At 45.0% G+C, this 22,318-nt stretch overlaps 1 protein-coding gene and 1 long non-coding RNA gene across 4 annotated transcripts in view; one reads left to right on the top strand and one right to left on the bottom strand.

Moving 5' to 3' along the window:
• The window catches only part of LOC142831233 (uncharacterized), a 56,662-nt gene extending 53,937 nt beyond the window's left edge, over positions 1-2,725 (bottom strand). Inside the window, exon 1 of the long non-coding RNA XR_012906904.1 lies at positions 2,657-2,725. This is a non-coding gene — a long non-coding RNA (uncharacterized LOC142831233). The remainder of the gene's footprint in view (positions 1-2,656) is intronic.
• Positions 1-22,318, top strand: part of ZDHHC15 (zDHHC palmitoyltransferase 15) — a 226,177-nt gene that overhangs the window by 148,930 nt on the left and 54,929 nt on the right. The window contains exon 1 of one of the 3 annotated variants that reach the window (XM_075940893.1): positions 17,842-18,605. The exons of 1 other annotated variant lie outside the window; for it this stretch is intronic. In XM_075940893.1, the coding sequence (XP_075797008.1) occupies positions 18,134-18,605 (472 nt within the window). In that variant the 5' untranslated portion in view covers positions 17,842-18,133. Of the gene's footprint in view, positions 1-17,841; positions 18,606-22,318 lie in introns of those variants that run through there. One more of the 3 variants, XM_075940891.1, reaches the window with a different exon arrangement.

The raw sequence follows: 22,318 nt of genomic DNA, 5'->3' as shown, positions 1-22,318 counted from the left end.
TATCACAAGGAGGAGGGAGAAGAATTGTTCTTCCTGGCCTCTGAAGATAGAACAAGAAGCAATGGGCTTAAACTGCAGCAAGGGAGGTTTAGGTTGGACATTAGGAAAAACTTCCTAACTGTCAGGGTAGTCAAACACTGGAATAAATTGCCTAAGGAGGTTGTGGAATCTCCATCTGTGGAGATATTTAAGAGTAGGTTAGATAAATGTCTATTGGGGTCCTGCCATGAGGTCAGGGGACTGGATTCGATGACCTCTTGAGGTGCCTTCCAGTCCTAGTATCCTATGATTCTGTGATCATGCCTGGACTGCACAGGCACCATCAATAAACCATTACAGATACCAGGATATATATATATATATATATATATATATATATATATATATATATATATACACACACACAGGTACTTCGGTATATATGGTTGTGACAATTTTCTTCCACTATTTGATCTGAGGAAGTGGGTCTGGCCCACGAAAGCTCATCACCTAATAAACCATCTTGTTAGTCTTTAAAGTGCTTGTGATGGGGCAGCCAGCCTCGCCACGCTGCCCCGCACTGTCAGGAGCAGTGGGGGAACCGCGGGGGAGCCCGAGGCTGAGCCGATCACGGCGGGCGCGGCCATGGCGGTGGGGCCACGGCCCGGGCCGGCGCGCCTGGATGACGTCCCCCGGGACGTCACCCCGGGACTCCCGGGCAGCCAGATGACGCGGACGGGGGCGGAGCCAGCAGAGGACGCGAAATGGCGGCCCTTTCAAAAGGGCTGAGAGAGACAGGCGGAGGGGAGGAAGACGGAGGAGCCGAAAACTCCTGCTGTGGCTCAGAGGAGGCAGCGAGGGGTGAGTCTCTCCCCGCGGTGGGGAGTAAACTAGTTCAGACTGGGGAGAGGAGGCCCAGGGCAGGGCTGTGGACCCTGTGAATGGAGGGTTAAGGGGTCTCGACCCCCTACATTGGCAAGGGAGAGCTTCCCCTGCCTTAGGGCCCTGGGCTGGGACTCGGAGAGAGGGAGGGCCCGAGTCCCCTCCCCGGTCTCCCCGCCCGACTCGCCTTGCGGCCGATCCCGGCAGCTACGACAAAAGGCTGGCCAGGGGTCCCTCGATACGAGGGGACAGTATTGCCTCCTCCCGGACTTGGGTGGGGTGCGAGAGACTAATCAGTTACAGTGCTACATAGTCCTGTTTTTTGTTTCAGGTACCAGGATTGGCACTCAGCTTATATTTGGGATGAAGGCTCCTGGTCCAGCACATAATGCCACCAAATCCCCCTCTGTACCACTGGCCTCCATGGAATCCATGGGATGCTCAGTTGTGGAGGTCCACTCTTCATGGCACTCACAGATCAAATCACCAGATGAGTGTGTGATAATGACTGTCAATCCACCACAGGCCCAGGCAATCGTGTTGCTACTTCCTGTAAAGTCTCCAGAGTCATCCTATCTGGGTCCATGACTCTTGGAACAGGATCCAGCTTTAGTCCAATTAAAAGTCTTGTCTTCATCTCCGGATGATTCCGTGTTGCCTAGTTCATCCCTCTCTTCAGTGTCAGAGGATCATAAGGCATATCAAGACCTTTTGTGGCACATCGCTGCTTCCCTCAATATCCAGGTGGAGGCTTTGGTATCACCTGTGACTAAGTGGAGATAAAGCCTCTCAAATCCATGCAAGGATGCATGGTGAGTACTGACTACACCTTCAGTCACTGAGGCTTGCATTCAGTTAACTGAAAGTGCATGTGGCTGTGGCAGCAATATTGGCATTTCATTCTCCCATTCAGGGAAGATCATGGTAGCAAGATTCTTAAAAGGGATACTTCATCTACATCCTATGATCCGAAAGTCAGCTCCTTTGGGACCTTAACTCAGTCCTAGTGGGTTTAATAAGACCCCCACTCAAGCCTCTGGGATCTTGTCCCTTTCCATTTTCGTGTCAGACAACTTCATTCCAGTAGCACTAACGTCCACAAAGAGAGTTTGTGAATTGCAGGCTCTGATAGCAGACCCTCCTTTATACAAAGTTTTCCAAAGACAAGTGATTTTACAACCACATTCACAATTTTTGCCTGAAGTGGTTTCTCATAGTCATTTGACCCAGTTTTTACATTTACATATATTATTTCCTAAGCTGCATTCATCTTTGGAGGAACAGCATCTCCATGCATTAGATCAGTGGTGATCAAACTGCAGGCCACAGGCCACACACAATTCATCAGGGTAAGCCACTGGTGGGCCACCAGACAGGTTGTTTATCTTGTGTCCACTGGTACTTTCACCTGCAGCTTCCATTGGCCACAGTTTGCCATTCCTGGACAATGGGAGCTGTGGGAAGCAGCACTGGTTACAGGTTGCCCACCACTGCATTAGATGCCAGGCAATGTCTAGTATTTTACCTGAACAGGACTAAACCATTTTGTTTGTGTCATATGCAGATCACATGAAGGGTCAAGTGGACTCTTTACAATCTCCAAAACTTATCCATTTGGAGATTGTCTGTAAGGAGACTGCTTGACTCTTCATGTGATCTGCAAATGACACAAACAAAACATGATTTTAATTTTGAAAATGTTTGTTAATCTAAAAACTGAGAGTCTCATACCCACTGCGTGAGTGATTCTTAGTTTACTGCAAGGCCTGAAGTTAAGGAAAAAGTATGCACTCACCTTTACATCTGGTGCTTTTATGATTCATTTCAAGGAACTGTTACTTAGCAGCAGGAGCTATATAAAGGCTACATTCTATGATGAAAAGGGGTTGCATTGCTTATTTCCTTTCCAAATAAATTGTTTTGCATTCCCAGAAGATACTTTATTTTCCTCCTGAATAGGTCAAGCAGGAACAGTGATGTAAGTCCTTTGTATGGCAATTCTATTAATCTCCAACAATTGCAATGGAACATATTTATAACAAGTATGTTTTTCTCTAGAGTATTACCATTAGTCAAAAAATATTTTCTCATCTTTCCACTACATAAACAACACAAATATCTTTCAAGAATCAAGCTTACTGGTTTGGAGGATTACAATAGCCAGATGTCATAAATGATTCATAATTCCATGCAAACTGTGGTTTCAACTCAGGATGGAAAGTGTTTATTGGGACAGTTATCTCCTACCGAAGTAGAAAGCTTGACAACATTGGAGAATATTTTATGGGCTGGCTGGACTATGCCCTGATGAAACAAACTGTGATGAGTCTTGTACTTTAAGCATGTGACTGCTGATCATGATAAAGGAACCAAAGTTGTGTATCCATGCTTAAGTCTCTTTGTTATGTCATGTCATATTTATCTATTTAAAATATGTACATAAGTTAATTACATAGGGTATGTCTACACTGCCCCGCTAGTTCGAACTAGTGGGGGTAATGTAGTCATCCGCAATTGCAAATGAAGCCCGGGATTTGAATTTCCCGGGCTTCATTTGCATGAAGCCGGCCGGCTCCATTTTTAAATGCCGGCTAGTTCGAACCCCGTGCCGTGTGGCTACATGCGGCACGGAGTAGCTAGTTCGGATTAGGCTTCCTAATCCGAACTAGCTGTACTCCTCATTCCACGAGGAGTACAGCTAGTTCGGATTAGAAGCCTAATCCGAACTAGCTACTCCGTGCCGCGTGTAGCCACACGGCACGGGGTTCGAACTAGCTGGCATTTAAAAATGGCACCGGCCGGCTTCATGCAAATGAAGCCCGGGAAATTCAAATCCCGGGCTTCATTTGCAATTGCGGATGACTACATTACCCCCACTAGTTCGAACTAGCGGGGTAGTGTAGACATACCCATAGTGTCTTAGAACCTCACAACCTTTAACATATCCAATGTGCCAACAAGGGATCTGCTGTCACTACTGAAATTAGCCACTATTCTTTCACATATCCACTTAATTATAGCAACAGTTTTGCACATAATTCTGTACCTGCATTTCTAAGCTAGCAGAGGCTGTTCAGGTACAAAATTTTCAGTGATTTGGTGACTGTGATGAAAACTAAAGAAAAATTTGAGCTACAAAAAGCAAATGACATTATTGGCAAGACACCAGACTAAAAGTAATCAGAAATTCTAATGCACACGATTATAGAGTGACTTACCATAAACAACTGTATGTTCACAGACACAGTTACTTTTATTCTCCCAAGATCAAGAGGCAAATATTGATTTGAGATTGTAATGAGTTTGTGCTCCTCTGGAGTAGTAGTTACCAACTGAATATGAATAATTTATAAAAGGAAAATGTATAGATGTATGAGAAGTCTAGCTAGCAACTGGCTTGAAATGTGTATTATATATCTTGTTCCAAGTTTATTTGGCATGAATCTACAAATAGAACCTGTTGCAAGTACAAGTACTATTTTTTTTTTTTTTTTTTTTAGAATTTCAGAAACAACTAAAAATAACAGATTGGATCATTTTTTGTATCTTTACCTTCTTTCCTATTTTAAAATATAACTATTTAAAACCAAAGTCGGGTTCTTAAAATATGCTAGAAGAATCCCTCTTGCACATAAATGTGTACAACTACATAAAACAAACATGAGTAAAACTTAGAAGTACTGAAACTAAGAGACTCCTTCATTCTGCCATGCGTCAAATGCAGCTGCAGACATATGTTTTCCCTTGCTGGGTCTATTAGCAAGTGTAGTAAGTATTTTCTGGCAGTCACAATGCTACCTGATTAATATGTCCATGGATCATAGTGAGTTGAAACAGAATTTCAGGTGTGAAATTGAAGTGAATAGCTTTAAGGGTGTTGTAATGTATCACCATGTTAATGAAACTAACTACAATTTTAGGAGGAACAAAAGTTGGCAAAATGTGACTTAATTTAGCCTGCCAGTATTTATGAGCATGCTTGGGGCTCATCAGCATTAGGAAAAAGAGGAAACCTTGTGAGTGATGTTATATTCTGAAATGTTCAAGACCAAGCTTATCATCCACATAGCCTTTTTAGAAAATTGTATTATTCTCACAGATTATGCCTGAATTGATGACAAGTCGTACCTTGCTTGGAGCCATCAGCTATTATTCAATGTCCATTATATTTTTAGTAGCCAGAATGCAGTCTAACTGAGGTTTTGTAGAGAGTAGTTAGCAATAGTTCACAGTCATTCTGGAAGGGCATAATGAGTGGGATTCCACAGGGATCAGTTCTGGTTCCAGTTCTGGTCAATATTTTCAACAATTATTTAGATAATGGCGTAGAGAGAATGCTTATACAGTTTGTGGATGATACTAAGCTGGGAGTGTTGCAAGTGCTTTGAAAGATAGGATTATAGTTCAAATTGATCTGGACAAACTGGAGAAATGATGTAAGGTAAATAGGAAGAAATCCAATAAGGATAAATGCAGAGTACTTGACTTAGGAAGGAACCATCAGTTGCACACATATAACATTGGAAATGACTGCCTTAAAAGGAGTATTGTGGCAAGGGTTCTAGAGATCATAGTGGACTACAAGCTAAATATGGGTCAACAGTGTAACACGGTTATACAAAAAGCAAACATCATTCTGGGACGCATTAACAAGAGTAAGGAGGACATGAGAAGTCATTCTTCCACTCTATTCCACATTGATTAGGCCTCAACTAAAGTATTGTGTCCAGTTCTGGGAGCCACATTTCATGAAAGATGTGGACAAATTGGAAAAAAAAGTCCAGAAAAGAGCAACAAAAATGATCAACAGTTAAGAAAATATGACCTGTGAAGGAAGATTGAAAAAAATGGGTTTGTTTAGTACAGAAAAGAGGAGACTGAGAAGAGATATGATGTCTGTTTTCAAGTGCCTAAAAGGTTGTTACAAAAGGAGAGAGAAAATTATTCTCCTTAGCCTCCGATGATAGGACAGAAGCAATGGGGTTGAATTGCAACAAGAGAGGCTTACGTTGGACATTAGGAAAAACTTCCTGTCAGGGTGGCTAAGCACTGGAATAAATTGTTTAAGGATGTTGTGGAATCTCCATCATTGGAGATATATAAGAGCAGGTTAAACAAACACCTGTCAAGGATGGTCTTGATCTTCAAAGCCGCTGTGCACAAGAACTTATGAATCCAAAAGAATAAATGAAGAAAGTGGACACTATCTTTAAAATAAATAGGTTAAAGGACTGGAACAGTTTACCTAGAGAACTGTATTAGAACAGAGAAAGAACCTGCAGGCCACACATGGTTCATCAGAGTAAGCCACTGGCAGACCATCAGACAGGTGGTTTACCTTGTGTCGACACGGATAGCTGCCTACAGTTCCCATTGGCTGGGAACAGTGAGCCACAACCATGGGAGCTACAGGCAGGCCATACCCGTGGACACAAGGTAAACAACATTTTCTGATTACCTGCCAGCAACTTATCCTGATGAACAATGTGCAGCCCATGGCTACAGGTTGCCCTCAACTCTTTTGAAGGGTTGTACTGTGCTTATATGAAGGATAATTATTATGAGATTAATGACCTTGTGTAAAGAGAAATGGGTGGGGGAATCGTCATCATCAGTGTAATTTCACTGTTTTTGCTGAAATTGCACCAAAGATTAATTTGATCTTTGTTTAGTTGTTGCTATTACTCTGAAGGAAAGTTGAGACGGATTAATTCTGTATATGGAAAGGGAAAGAATCATAGACTTATACTAGGATTAAAAACAATTTGAAATATATATAAATCCATCTAATCTTCTCCACTATCTAGTTAAATGAGGTATCTCATGAAGAATAATATGGTGGGAAATAAAGACAAAGGACAGAATCATGACACTAGTGAAGTCAATGGGAGTTTTGCTTTTGATACCAATGTAGTTAGGATTTCACACAAAGACATGAAATTGGAAAGAAAGTTCAGGATTAAGAGTACACAGAGTGTATTGTCTCTCTTGAGTGCTTTGGTTTCTTCCTTGCTTCCTTCAAAAACTAAGGGTCTACATGAAACTAAAATGTTCTGAGAACAATCACCGGGAAATGTACACATCCTATAAACAAATGCATGATAGAACAGGTGGTCTTTTTCAGTGTTGAGGATGTATTTAAATTCACCAACTACCACTGAAACCTGTATATTTAAATTTTATGTCAAAAGAGATGTCAGCTGCAGGAGAACCTCAGAGTAATGACATCAGAGTTATGAACTGACCAGTCAACCATACATCTTATTTGGAACCAGAAGTACACAATTAAGCAACAGCAAAGACAGGCAACAAAGAAAAACAAATATAGTATTGGGTTATAAGTAAAATACTAAAAAAAGGGACAACAGAACAATTCTTCAGCATAGTAAAGTTTCAAAGCTGTATTAAGTCAGTGTTCAGCTGTAAGCTTTTGAAAGAACAACCATAATGTTTTGTTTAGAGTTATGAGTATTTCAGAGTTTTAGGAACAACCTTCATTCCTTCTGTGTTTGTAACACTGAGGTTCTACTGTTTTGGACTCTGACAGACTCTCACAGTAAACAACATTGTGTGGACTCTAGCGCCCTCTAATGGTGTATTCATGTTTTTTATTAGGCATGTGCTCTTTGTACTTACATATGCAGTGTTGTCATAGCAGTGTTGGCCCAGGATATTAGAATAACGAGGTGACTGAAGTAGGGTGACAAGATGTCACATTTTTAAAGGGACAGTCCCATATTTAAGCCCTCCGGCAGGTGTCATAAAAACATAAGAACAACCATACTGGTTCAGACCAGAGGTTCATACATCTAGCCCAGTATCCTATCTGCCTACAGTGGATAAAACCAGATGCCACAGAAGGAGGGAACACAGCAGGTTCCCTCCCCTGTCACCCACCTCCAGAGAAACAGATGCGAGGGATACCATTCCTACCCATCCTGGCTAATAATCTATCTAGCTCTTTTTAGAACCCTGTTAAAGTTCTAGCCTTCACCGCATCCTCTGGCAAGGAGTTCCACAGGTTGACTGTGCGCTGAGTGAAGAAAAACTTCCTTTTGTTTGTTTTAAACCTGAATTTCATTTGGTGACCCCTAGTTCTTTTATTGTGGGAATAAGTAACTAACTTTTTCCATACCAGTCATGATTTTTTAGACCTCTATCATATCCCCCCTTAATCTCCTCTTTTCTAAGCTGTAAAGTCCAAGTCTTTTTAATCTCTCTTCAGATGGGACCCGTTCCAAACCCCTAATCATTTTAGTTGCCCTTTTCTGAACCTTTTTCAATGTCAATATATCTTTTTTGAGATGAGGCGACCACATCTATAGGCAGTATTCAAGATGAGCATGTACCATAGTTTTATATAGAGGCAATGAGATATTTTCTGTCATATTTTCTATCCCTTTTTTAATGACTCCTAACATTCTATTTGCTTTTTGACTGACCCTGCACACAGAATGGATGTTTTCAGAGAACTATCCACAGTGACTCCAAGATCTTTCTCTTGAGTAGTTGTAGCCAAATTAGTCCCCATTATATTGTATATATAGTTGGAATTATTTTTTCCAATGTGCATTACTTTACATTTATAAACATTAAATTTCATTCGCCATTTTGTTGCCCAATCACTTGGTTTGGTGAGATCTTTTTGAAGCTCTTCACAGTCTGCTTTGGTCTTAACTATCTTGAGCAGTTTGGTATCATCTGCAAATGTTGTCACTTCACTGTTTACCCGCGTCTCTAGATTATTTATAAATAAGTTGAATAGGATTGGTCCCAGGACAGACCCTTGGGGGACCCCACTAGTTACCTCTCTCCACTCAGAAAACTTACCAGTTATTCCTACCCTTTGTTTCCTATATTTTAACCAGTTATCAATCCATGAAAGGACCTTCCTTCTTATCCCATGACAACTTACTTTACTTAAGAGCCTTTGGTAAGGGACCTTGTCAAAGGCTTTCTGGAAATCTCAGTATACTGTATCCACTGGATCCCCCTTGTCCACATGTTTGTTGATCCCCTCAAAGAACCCTGGCAGATTAGTAAGACATGATTTCCCTTTACAGAAACCATGTTGACTTTCCCCCAACAAATTATATTCATCCATGTGTCTGACAATTTTATTCTTTACTATAGTTTCAACTAATTTTCCTGGTACTGATGTTAGACTTACTGGTTTGTAATTGCCAGGATCACCTCTAGAGCCCTTTTAAAATATTGACATCATGTTAGCTATCTTCCAATCATTAGGTATGGAAGCCAATTTAAAGGTGTCCCTACTAAATGGGCAAATTGTTCTGTATTTTTGTCTCTCCTCATCAGTACTGAGTGGGAAGAGGTTCAGTGGATGATTGTGGTGAGTGTGCAAGGCTGGTGATTCGGCAAAACTGCAGCGTGAAGGGCCAGCTCCTCCCCCTGCTGGTCCATCAGTGCAGATCTCCATATGTGCCATCTGTTGGCCATCAGGCTCTTCCCCTCTCCCGGCCCAGTTTCCAGCTGGCACTGGCTATTTGCTGTAGTAGATGGTGAATCCAGGCAGGCGGTGGCTGGTTACATGTCACTTCTGCTGCCCACCCATTGGCCCTTTTCATGCTTCCCCTCTCACTGTCCTCTCCTGCTGTGCTCATTCACCTCCCCCCCACCACACACACTCAGCCCCACTGCTCCTCCATATCCTCCCCCAGTGGTGTGCATCCTGCTCCCTGCACAGTGTGGAGAATTAACCCCTGCTCAGATCATTCAGCTCACCATCAGCCTCTGGCAGTGCTAGCACCAAAGGAAATCCCAAGCCCCTCTGGCCTGGAGTGCTGGCCAGGTGGAGCCAAGCCCTGCATGTGCCAAAGCCCCACACAGCGCTGGCCTGGAGAAGCTTCCCCGCCCCTCAGCTAAGCTCTGAAGTGTTAGGAAGGAAGCTATTTCCAACCTGTTTCCACCCTGACCCTGCAGGTCCTCAGGCAGGGGCACTTAATACTCTCTTCACACGCTGCCCCTGGCTCAGGTCCTGCTCCCTGGAAATGTAGGGCTGTTCTGTCCTCTGGGCACTCTCCCCAGCTGAGTCACCTCTCTGGCCAGGTTGGATGAAGTCCCTGCAGTCAGATTTCTTGGGTACTGAAGCTCAATGCATCCTTAGGGTTTAACCCCTTCCTTCTTGCCTGTACTGTAGCCAGGGGACAGGAGGTGGCTACGTTATGTCAATGGCCAGCATCAGCTGGGAGGGCAGGAAGGGACAATCTGGGGGGAGCAGTGGGAGGGAAGAGATAACCTCTGGAAAAACACTGGCCAGGTCATCCCATCCCCCTTCAGCTGGAAGCAGCTCCCATCTCTTCCTTCCCTCAGAGTGCTGAAAGGCTGCTACTGGCCACATTCTGGTGTGAACTCTGACAGAAATCTGGGGAGGGGATCTGTGACATTGTGCGCTCTCTAAATATTGCCTTCAGAAGATGTGGCATCAGGTATCAGAAGAGGCAGTTCTGTCCCAGGGTCCCAGCCAGGCATGGAGAATGAAGAGCATTGAGGACCTGTGAGAGAGAGGGATACAGAAATGTTGTTGTGTCACTTCTTCCTGTGCAAACTCTCAAGATAAGAAAGTAAATAAAAAGACTGCAGCTATACAGTATTTCTTTTTAACAGGGACTCAGTCACACTTGATGTTAATGTGAATGTTTGTACCACATAGTTCTGGTTGATTGCCATTGAAGCCTCTTGAATTCAAGTAATTTTACAAAGCACCATCATGACATTCTCTTCACATTGTATGCTGCATTGTGTGATAACATCGTCATAGTCTACAGATGCAATTGCATGATATAAGATGCAAGAGTCACAATACAGAATTCCAATGTTATACCTCAGTAATTTTCATCAATAAAAGAAACCAAAAATAGGTCTTTGGGGTGGGTTTAAAAGGAGCAGGTTTTTAATGTGAAAATCTGACCTTTACTAGATGGGTTTTAAAGATGATGATAAAAATATGGCTCTAATATATTAGTGCTAGCCAAACACATTTTACACTTACAACATCATCCTTCAAGTAGATGGAAAAATTAGGAAGAAAAACAAAAGCATGGATAAAATATGAATCTCCCACCCAAAACCACAAATCCAAAACAAACAGGGCCTCTTCTGATGTTTGAATATGTTCCGCTGACTGTAATTTATTTGTTAATGGTATTTACTAGTCTTGATCCCATTATCTGCCAGTCCTTCAGGCCTCCTGATACTATATTCATGGAAGCTAGAGAAATTAGATCAATCCCAGTTTTACGAAAGTCTCATAAAAAATATAAAGCTGAGGTTTAAAAAACAAATGTCATTTTCAATAGGAATTTCATATACAGGACAATATAAGAATGTTGGTAACAGAGCAATTCATGGTTCAGAAAATAGAGAGTTAGCTGTACAATAATCCTTAACTTTAACTATAGCAACTATATGTCCTTGTTAAGGTTTCTGATGTGATAAGCAGGGCTCACCGAACCGCGGAGAACCCCGCTTGCCAGCTGCGCTGTCCGGCAATCTGCGCATGCGCAGATCGCCCGAACCTGGCTCTTCCGGGTTACAATCTACTCGCCACGGGCAAGTAGATTGTATTATTTGTCAAGCCCTGGTGATAAGTATGTTTAAAGAAACTTTAAACATATAATTGTATACAATAATAAATCCAGTAAAGAACTGTGTTTTCTCAATAATCCTACCTACAATACAATTTAGACATTAAAATGTATTTCAAATAAACAGTCTCCTTCCCAAACTATGAATGGCATGAACACATCTTTGCTAGTTTTGAATTGTGGTCCGTTTGGCACTGACCATGAAAGATATTCAGAATTTTCTGCAGCTAATGCATCATGAACTGTTACTTTCCTAAGCAAAGTGGACTAGGCTGGCAATAGCATATAGCACATGTGCTTCACAGTGCAGTGGCTACAAACAAAGTTCTGGGTGAAAATAAAAGGGCTAATTACTAGCTGTGAAGCCTTTATAACCTATCTGCTAACTAGCTCTCCCTTGGCAACTTGCTCTGCCATTTCCATTCATCTGGAACGCTTCATCTAACTTCCCATGGATGAGACTTGAGGAAGATGGGGCAGAGCAATCTTGGTATTTGGCCCATTCCTCTGGTTCATTTGGAAAGTGCTGTAAAATGCCTCCGCATTTATTGCTGTTACAACTCAGCCTCTTTGGCTCTCAGCTGCACTAATGGAAAATTAAATACCACTCTCTACAGAAAACCCACTGACTGCTACACTTACCTGCTTCCATCCAGGACACACCATACAATCCATCGTCTATAGTCAAGCCCTTAGGTAAAACCGCATCTGCTCTAATCTCACTGACAGACACCAGAAACTTCAAGATCTCTACCAAGCATTTGTAAATCTCAATTACCCACCGGGGGAAATAAAAAAACAAATTGAAAGAACCAGATGAATACCCAGAAACCATCTACTTCAAGATAGGCCCAAAAAAACCAACAAATAGAACACCACTTGTCATCACCTATAGCCCCCAACTTAAACCCCTCCGACGCATTATCAATAACCTACAACTTATACTGGAACAGGATAATACACTCTGAGGGTATGTCTACACTAGTTTCACAGAATTAAGATTGACCAACTGTGCCTTGTACCTTCCCAGAAAGTTGAGGTGTCCTATACCTAAACTTTTGAAAACTAGAAAATACAGAATTAAAATATTCACTAGTCCCTACCCTCTAATGTTGTGATACAGCAACATTATGAGAGGTAGTGTCATCACCGTTAAGCTATGCCAGAATTTTCATTTTAACAGGGGTGGAAAGGGTTTGCAAAGCATCTCTCTTTTGGGTAAGTATGTGCACAGCTTGATTTTTTTTTCTATCACATTTTGTAGAAAGACATGTAATTTGAAGTTTGCTATGTGACTGTAAAAAGGGCAATGTGTCTGAAAATACTTTGTCTGATATTTCCTTTTCTATGGGAAATACAGCTTTTTGAGGGATGAAATTTATATTGGTTCCTTCATTTGTGTAGACTGGATAAATTATTGTAGAAAATTTGTCTTATATTTATATTCCATGAGAAGCATACATTACTGGGTTTGACTGACAGTGGTATGCTTGTGCCACATATGTTGACTTTATACCAGTCCTTAGAATAGGGCTGTTTATTATGGATACAGTTCCTATAATTACCCTGTTATCATGCTGAAATTATTTTTCTTGATCACACTAACTCCTACTAGTCAAGAAACTGGTGAGGCAGATTATGAACAATTGCAGTAAGCTAATAATTATTACTTACAAGAGTTTTTGATCTATTTAAATAAACATTATTTTCTTATACTATACTTCTAAGGTAAAATCTGAGTATGCATGTGGATGAGCAATTGGAGATACCAGCCTTTAAACTGGACACTTTTCTCTAAGGTCACAAATTAACCAGTGAAGAATACAGACAGAGAGCAAATAGTATGCACAACATGAATTTTCAGGTAAGCAAGACTCAAAGATGTGGTATGTGGGTGCTGCTGAAGTTCAACAGCTACAGCAGGGGTCTCAAACTCACAGCCCATGAGGCCATTCACAGTCCAAGCAGTTCCACAATCCAGCTCACAAAATATTTTTCAAAAGCTATTTTAACAGGCCCACATAACCTCAGGTCAAAATGTTGACTAACATGTATGGAGATGTCTGATGTCTGATTTGTGAGAATTGATTCTCTGGTGAAGTGACTGACCAGTTTGTCCAAAATAACTCGCAGAGGGACATTACTGGCAGATGATGGCATATATCATATTCGGGGCCGGCTCGAGCCATTGCTGCGCCCCGGGCAGCGGGCGTGCAACACACGCGTGGCTCCACTCCCGGGCGCACGGTGCATGTGAGGCCCTGCCCCCTGGTGTGCTGCGCATCTTACAGCTGCAATCGGGCACGTGGTGCCTGATGGCAGCTCTAAGGGACGCTAAACAGCCGGGCACGCGGCGCCCCTTACAGCTACCATCAGGCGTCCCCCGATAGGTTTGCGCCCCGGGGAGCTGCCTGGCTAGCACCCCCCCCTTAATCTAGCCCTGATCATATTGCTGGATGTACAGGAGTATGAGCCCTTGATCATATAACTGATATGGTTAGGTCCAGTGAGGGTGTCTGCAGAATAAATATGTGGACAAAGCTGGCAATGGGGTTTGTTGCAAGAGAAAGTTCCAGGGTAAGTTTTATGTGGTATGCTCTGTGGTTGTTAGTGAGAATCTTGCTGAAGTTAAGTGGTTGTCTATAGGAGAGTATAGGTCTGTCACTTAGAACCTCTTGTAGTGTAGCATCCTGTTCCAGTATAGGTTGTGGGTTATTGATAATGTGCTGGAAGAGTTTGAGTTGGGGGCTATAGGAAATAAAAAGTGGCGTCCTAGTGTTGATTTTCTGGGGCCTATCTAGAAGTAGCTTTTTTCTGGGTAATTATCTGGTCCTTTCAATCTGTTTTTTTACGAATGCTTGGTAGAGATCTTGAAATTTTGGGTCTCTGTCAGTGGAACTGGAGCAGACGCAGTTGTAACTAAGGGCTTGACTATAGATGATGGATCGTATGGTGTGTCCTGGGTAGAAACTGGAGACATGTAAGTAAATGTAGCAGTCAGTGGGCTTCCTGTAGAGCAGTGATCACTGTTAGAAAAAACACTGCCCCCTCCCCCCCGGTAAAAAGTTTGACCAGGCCGCTTTTGCTATAGTGGGCTGCAATACTCCTTGGGAGAAACCGGCCGCACCCTTCCTGCATACCATTGCCTTTAGAAAAAGGGAAGGTGTGAAAAGGAGAAAATAGCCTCAGACTCTCTCACCCGTCACCTTGGCGTGAGAACTGAGGGGCTTACCTGGTCGCATGAAACCTGCACAGTTTCGGCCCTACCCCTGGGACACAGACCCCCCACTTGGTGACTGTTGGGCTATATATGATAATATGCAAGCATGGGAAAGCGATGTGCAGATTTGGAGATAAATACCCATTGCACAGTTCGCTCGAGGAGGTCTTCGCAACACACGTACCACCATGCGTGTGCCTTCCCGTATACTCCAAAGTGCTACCAGCCTGATCAACTGACCAGCCACCTCCCCCGACTCTCGGGCGTAACCAAGGCCTTCGCAACCAAACCGATATCTTTGAAATGTTCCGTGTGTTGTGTAAGTTGGTATGTATGATTTGATTTTTCTTTGTTGTATAAGCTTAGTGTTGTAGTTGTTTTTGGTAGTACATAGTTTATAGTTATCACTGTTATTTAATTAGCATAGCTGGATATCTTTAGAATAGAGACTATTCCTCTTGCCATACCCATCCTTATATTTCTGACACGTTTAACTAGAAATCGTAGAATAAATATAGTAAATACTGTAAATTCATTATTAACATGGTCTATTAAAAATCTTAGAATAAATACTATAAATTCATCACTGTTATAAATAAATATATTTTATTTGCTAAAACGGTCCACCTGGTTCTGTCCTTCCCCCCTTGGGGTATGCATCATTGGACCTGTGATTCTCGCGACAATCACCAACCAGTAGATCAGGATCTACTGGTAGATCTTGGAGCTTCTGACAGGTGATCCTGACTGGTTTGGCCAAGAGGCTATGAAGTGCCAGCACTTCAGCGGCCTCTTCCCACACTGCTGCGCACCTCCTGCCCTTTGCCTTGGAGCTGTCCCTTCAGGAGCTTCCTGCTTGCTGGACAGGGGAGGGAGAGGAAGGTGCTGATGTCAAGGTGCCCCCCCTCCCACTCTGTATCCCATCTCCACAGAGCAGAGAGGGGGCACAACAGGGCTTGGGATGGAGTTTGCTGGCTGCTTTTGGGAGTGGCACAGGGCCAGGACAGGAGTGAGCCTGCCTTAGCCCCACAGCACCACCACCCAGCCCAGGAACCACCTGAGGTCAGCAGGGTCCAGTGGGAGCCCACATCCTGAAACCCTACCACAGTCATGAACCCTCTCCTGTACTCCAAGCCCCTGCCCTAGCCCCAAGTACCCTGCCCTCCCAGAGCCTGTACCTAGAACCCCCTTTGGCACCCCAACTACCTGCTCCAAGCTCAGCTCAGAGCCCCTCTCACACTCCAGATTTCTTTATCCAAGACCAGAGTCTGCACCCCAACACTCAGCCCCAGCCTGGTGAAAGTGAGGGAGGATGGGGAAGGGAGGGAGGACAGAAGGAGCAGAGATGGGGTCTCAGAGAAGAGGTGGGAAGGAGGCAGGCCCAGGGTATATGGGTGCAAGGTAGATCTTCGATTGCACTTAAATTAAAAAAGTGATCTCGTGCTTAAAAAGGTTGGAGACCTCTGCTTTACAGTATGTTAGTGCTATCTAGTGGAGAGTTTGCTTCCTATTGCAAATGCCTAGTGGTTGAAAAACACACAATGCACATAGTGTGAGGAATTACTAAAATGTATTGTAAAACTTCACAAGGATTGGAGGATTTTGCAGGGTATTTCAGTGAGAGATTTATCTCCTCTATAATTTCATCTGTAAATCTTATTTAAATCTGAAAATGAAGTTCATGTTGGTCAGCGTTCCCGATAAGCTGTGTGCTTGTGCGGAGACTCAAATGCTACCCACCTGATTAGCAGAATGCCCACAGCTAGGTTTTTGTTTCTACTGGTGGTGCACATAGAAAAACGAATTCTGCACATGGATGGAAGAGATTAAAGGGAACATTGGTATTGGTAGGTGGCCAGCTCTGGAGACAACATTTATCTCCAGGACAGGTACAACAGAGGCAGCAGCTCTGCAAGTTTTCCTATGCAGTTTCACCTCTGAACCTCAAAGAACCATTTCCAAGGGTGAGATGTGATGTCTCTCCCTATTGCTCATTCAACTCTCTGCTAACAGTGCCAGCTAAGATGGTGATAGAAATGTAGCCGTGTTAGTCTGGGGTAGTTGAAGCAAAATGCAGGACAATGTAGCACTTTAAAGACTAACAAGATGGTTTATTAGATGATGAGCTTTCGTGGGCCAGACCCACTTCCTCAGATCAAATAGTGGAAGAAAGTAGTCACAACCATATATACCAAAGGATACAATTAAAAAAAATGAACAAATATGAAAAGGACAAATCACATTGCAGAACAGGAGGAGGATGCAGGGGGGGGGGAGGAAGGAAGGTAAGTGTCTGTGAATTGATGATATTAGAGGTAGGGAGAGTGGGATGTTTGTGAGTTAATGGTATTAGAGGTGATAATTGGGGAAACTGTCTTGGTAACGGGTGAGATAGTTCAAATGTTTGTTAAGTCCTTGTTGGAAAGTGTCGAATTTTAACATGAATGACAATTCAGAGGATTCCCTTTCAAGTGCAGATGTAAAAGGTCTTTGTAGCAGAATGCAGGTGGTTAAGTCATTGAGTGAGTGTCCTTTCTGGTTAAAATGGCAAGAAACTGTTTTCTCTTTGTGATCTTGTCTGATATCTGTTTTGTGGGCATTAATCCTTTGGCAAAGTGTCTGAGATGTTTGTCCAATGTACATAGCAGACGGACACTTTTGGCACATGATAGCATAGATTATATTTCTGGATGCGCAGGAATATGTGTTCTTGATCTTATAACTCACTTGGTTAGGTCCAATAATGGTATCAGCAGAATGAATATGTGGACAAAGCTGGCAACGGGGTTTGTTGCAAGGGAAGGTACCAGGGTTGGTATTAGTGTGGTATGTCCTGTGGTGGTTGGTAAGAATCATCTTGAGGTTAGGTGGTTGTCTATAGGAGACTATGGGTCTGTCTCGTGACTACTTTCTTCCACTATTTGATCTGAGGAAGTGGGTCTGGCCCACGAAAGCTCATCATCTAATAAACCATCTTGTTAGTCTTTAAAGTGCTACATTGTCCTGCATTTTGCTTCAGCTAAGATGGTGGTTTTGTGCTATAATAACCATATTCATTTGACACTCTCAGCTAAGGGACTATAATGTACATTTTTCAAAGGAATAATTTATACCGCAGTGTTACAAAAATTGGCTTCTATTCTATTGAATAATTTGCAGTATACAAAACCAATACCGTGTAAGGAACCATATAGGTCCCCAAGTGTAGACAGATTTTTTTTACATGCAGGAAATGCATGTTTTGTTCACTGCAAATGCACAGGGATTAACTGTCAAGTAGACAACAGTTCAAATTCAGAGTCATTAGGGTTTCTCTGCGTTCCGGATCCACAGGCTTTCAGCACGAGCTCTTCTAGGTCTAGGTCCATGCTGAGCTGGGCGTGAATTTGTATTTCTTCGTTTAGACACGTTGTCATCGTAGGAGTGTCCCTTGTAAGGCAGCGTGATGATGCCTTTCCTCGCTGCTGCTACTAAGCTTCATACACATTGCTTTGCTATAAGACCTCTGCGGGGCCCCGGTTCATGCACACGCTGGCTAGAAACAGCCTGGCCCCGGCTCGTGCACACACCGCGCTCCGCCACCCGCACCGCCTGCCTCGCCCCACCCGCTCCCTGCGAGCGATGGTCGCGGTGCGCTGCCGGCCCACACTCCGCCAGGTGGCGCTACGGCGCAACGGCGTCGGACCTCTGCCAGACGCGGCTTGCCAGGCCTCCTCAGTGGAGTTCCGAGCTGCCGTCCTCTCCGCCCTGCGCCAGCCCCGCTCTATGGATCCCCGATACGCACAGGGCTGGCTGGAAGATGGCTCTGTCTAGGGGGCTGCGGTGCTGCCAGCGGGTGCTCGCCTGGGTGCCGGTTGTTATCATCACCCTGGTGGTGCTCTGGTCCTACTACGCCTACGTGTGCGAGCTCTGCCTGGGTGAGCGGGGGCGGCGCTGCCGTGCCGGGCTGGGAGAGTTGGGGGGAGGGGATCTGCCCGGCTGGGCTGGGCGAGTGAGGGGCGCTGCCTGACTGGGGGAGTGAGATGGGTTGGGGGGAGGGGCTCTGCCTGGCTGGGCTGGGTGACTGAGGGGGAATGGGGGAGGGGCGCTGCCTGACTGGGGGAGTGAGATGGGTTCTGCCTGGCTGGGCTGGGTGAGTGAGGGGGAATGGGGGAGGGGCTCTGCCTGGCTGGGCTGGGTGAGTGAGGGGGAATGGGGGAGGGGCTCTGCCTGGCTGGGCTGGGTGAGTGAGGGGCACTGGGGGGGAGGGGCTCTGCCTGGCTGGGCTGGGTGACTGAGGGGGAATGGGGGAGGGGCTCTGCCTGGCTGGGCTGGGTGACTGAGGGGGACTGGGGGGGAGGGGCTCTGCCTGGCTGGGCTGGGTGACTGAGGGGGACTGGGGGGGAGGGGCTCTGCCTGGCTGGGCTGGGTGAGTGAGGGGGGTTGGTGGAGTTGCTCTGCCTTACTGGGTGATTCAGGGGGTAGCCGAGTTAGTCTGTTACTAACAGGAAAAAAAATGGCCTGGTAGCACGTTATAGACTTACAAAACATGTAGATGGTATCATGAGCTTTCGCGGGCACAGCCCACTTCTTCAGATGACTGGAGTTATGAGTAGGGGATATGAAAACTTGAAATAAATAGGAGAGGGGAAGGGGAGGGGAGAGAAAAAGAAAAAAGGAAGGGGTGTGTGAGACAGAGCATCATTAAGTATCTGGAGAATGGGTACTTAAACCTAAGCAGATAAAAATCAAAGTCAATAGATCAGTGGTTCCCAAACTTTTTGGCATCACACCCCCTTTTTGATTTTTGAGAAACCCTCTGCCCACTCCCCATAGCAGCAAAACTTGTTGAGCAACAAAAAAAAAGGAACTGACTGGGGCCAAAAAACAAAAATAGCAGCGTAACTTAAGGTAGGAGATTGACCGGGGGGCTGGGTCGCTTCGCACCCCCCCTGGAATTTCTGCACCCCCCCCCCCCAGTTTGGGAACCCATGCAATAGATAGATTGCTGAGACAGGATGGATACCTCTCAGAGAGCTGTTAGTACCTTCAGTGGTTAAGTTGTGTCCTAGCCAGCCCATATCATGATTGAGTCCATTAGCATGTGAATTGAATTTGTGGATGAACTGTGATTCCAGTCCTTCCCTATGTATCTGGCTTGTGGAGCTGGCCTGTGACAAGACAGCCACCTGCAGGTTTGTCAAACTGGTTAGGCAAGCAGCAATGTTCATCAACAGGCGTCTGTACATTCCCTTTACGTATATCCAATTGGGTGAGTGAGGGGCACTGTGGGGGAGGTGCTCTTCCTGGCTGGGCTAGGTGGCTGACTGGGGAGTTAGAAGGCTGTGCCTGACCCAAAAGCTGGAGTTTGGGTGAATTGGGGAGCAAGGCTCTACCTGGGGGTCTAAGGAACAGGATTATGGAGGGCACTGGGTTAATAAATGAGATCTTTGTGAGAAGCAGCAGTGACATTAACCTGGGAAGAGGTAGAAGCTGACCCCCTCACACCTCCATGTCCCTCTAAAGTATATATGAATGGGGTGTGTATAGGGGGGAGTATCTCTGAGAAGGAAAGGGTGGACTGAACATAGTCCTGTTGGAAGTAAAAGCATAAATCAGGGATCAGCAGCAACTTTTTCAAACCAAAGAGCCAAACTACATAAAAATTGAGAATAAGTGGTCAACAAAGAACCATATAAGAATGCCCATTTGCATGACTGAGCATATACAACTTAATATTGATAATTGACAAAATGATTAATAATAGCATAAATGAAACATACTCGCAGACTTTATTTAATGGGACTTCTGCTGCTGCATCTTTTCACATGTTTCTTTGAAGTTTACATTATAACTAGTCAAATCCAGCTGCATGCACACATTCAAGCTGTCTTCTGTCAATCTTATGGCAGGGGGCTGGGGATGTGGGGGTGTAGGAGGCAGGGTTGAGGTGTATAAGGGACTCAGAGTAGAGGACTGCAGTGTGTGGGAGGTTCAGGAGGAAGGGCAGGGTGCTGGGGGTGGGAAGTAGAGTAGAGGGGTTGCGGGTCCTGGTGCTGGATTACCTTACTTGGCTGTGGCTGGGCTGCTGCACCTGGGCAGCAGTGGCTGGAGGAGGGCCAGGCCAGGATTGTCACAACCAGATAGTGGCCTCCCCACCTACCCATGCCACAGTACGAGGGGGGGGGGGGAGGTTGCTGCCAGCCCTGCTACAGCCATATGGGGTCCAGACTGTGGGGCCTGCCCCAGGATTGGGGACAGGTATAGGAAGCTGCGGCCAGATGGTTACTGGGACCCGATTGGGGCCTTGTTACCCAGGCTGCCATGGGAGCAGCTGCACCGCAGTCTCCCTCCCATCCCCAACTCTGGCACATTGAGCAAGCTGCCCAGACATACAAGGCAGCCAGCCTGGGGAAGGGCTGTAGCTGGGGCCAGGGCCCCGTGGTGGCTGCCCGGCTGCTCCCGGGGCAAGGCCAAGTGGCAGGCAGCTGTTCCATGTGCTAGGGCTGGAGTTGAGGCCACAGTGCAGCTGCTCCTGGGGCTGCACTGTGGCCCCACCCCAGGAGCAGCCACACCACGAGCTGGCTCCAGCTTCAACATATGGGGTAGTGGCCCACCATGAGGCCCGGAGGAGCCGGTTGGTGGCCACCGGGGCTTGAGCTGGGGCCACAATGCAGTTTTTCCAGTAGGTATAGCCGCACTGCAGTCCAGCTTCAGCTCCAGCACATGAGGTAGCCAAATATGGCTAAAAGCCATATTTGGTACCCAACTGAGCCATAGATCGGGCCTAGCTCCTCTGGGTTCATTGCGTTCCAGATTGAGAGAGCCAGCAGGAAGAGAAGGGGAGATAAATATTCTCTCCTTTGATGAGGGCATTGTCAATGATAAGCTTTTTTAAAATTCATTATTTAGGCCCCCCAAAAATAATGGCAACTGTAACAATAATAGTTTTTAAATGCTTATTATTTCTATTCTTGGGTTTGTGTCTTTAGGACAGTGGTGGGCAACCTGCGAGCTGCACGCTACCAAGCAAGTGATCCACTGACAGGCCAGGAGACATTTTGCTGACATTGAACATCTGCAGGCACAGCTCCCTATAGCATCCAGCGGCTGTGGTTCACCATTCACAGTCAGTGGGAGTTGCAAAAAGCAACATGGGCTCCAGGATTGTGCTAACCACCACTTCCAAAACTCCCATTTTCTGGGAACGGTGAACCATAGCCAGTGGGAGCTCTGGGGAGTAGCGGGGCTGTGCTTGCTGACACACGATGTGACTAAACTGTCTCCCGGCCTGCTAGTGGATTACCCTAACAGACTGCAGGTTGCCCATCACTACTTTGGGAGGTCATGCTCTCAAGCTTATCTCTGCAACCACGAACACTAGAATCTTTTTTTAAAGAAATGAAAACTTATATTCTTACATGATTGTGTAACTCCAAGAGCTTGGGCTTCACAAAACCTCTAAATATTTTGAGACTTGTGATACCATGCAGAGCTGTCCCTTACCTAGAACGATTCAGGGTGACTGTCCCATACCCCATGCTGTGAGGGGCCCACAATGGCTGCCTCAACCATCCTAAGCACGGAGCCCACAAGCAGCCTGGGGAAACTACCTAGGGACTTGGCACAGGGCAGAAGCAAGTGTCATGTC

The sequence above is a fragment of the Pelodiscus sinensis genome, chromosome 13 (assembly GCF_049634645.1).
Source record: "Pelodiscus sinensis isolate JC-2024 chromosome 13, ASM4963464v1, whole genome shotgun sequence".
In the NCBI taxonomy this organism is placed as follows: Eukaryota; Metazoa; Chordata; order Testudines; family Trionychidae; genus Pelodiscus; species Pelodiscus sinensis.
The sequence above is the reverse complement of the archived record's forward strand: the minus strand, read 5'-3'. Positions and strand labels throughout refer to the sequence as shown.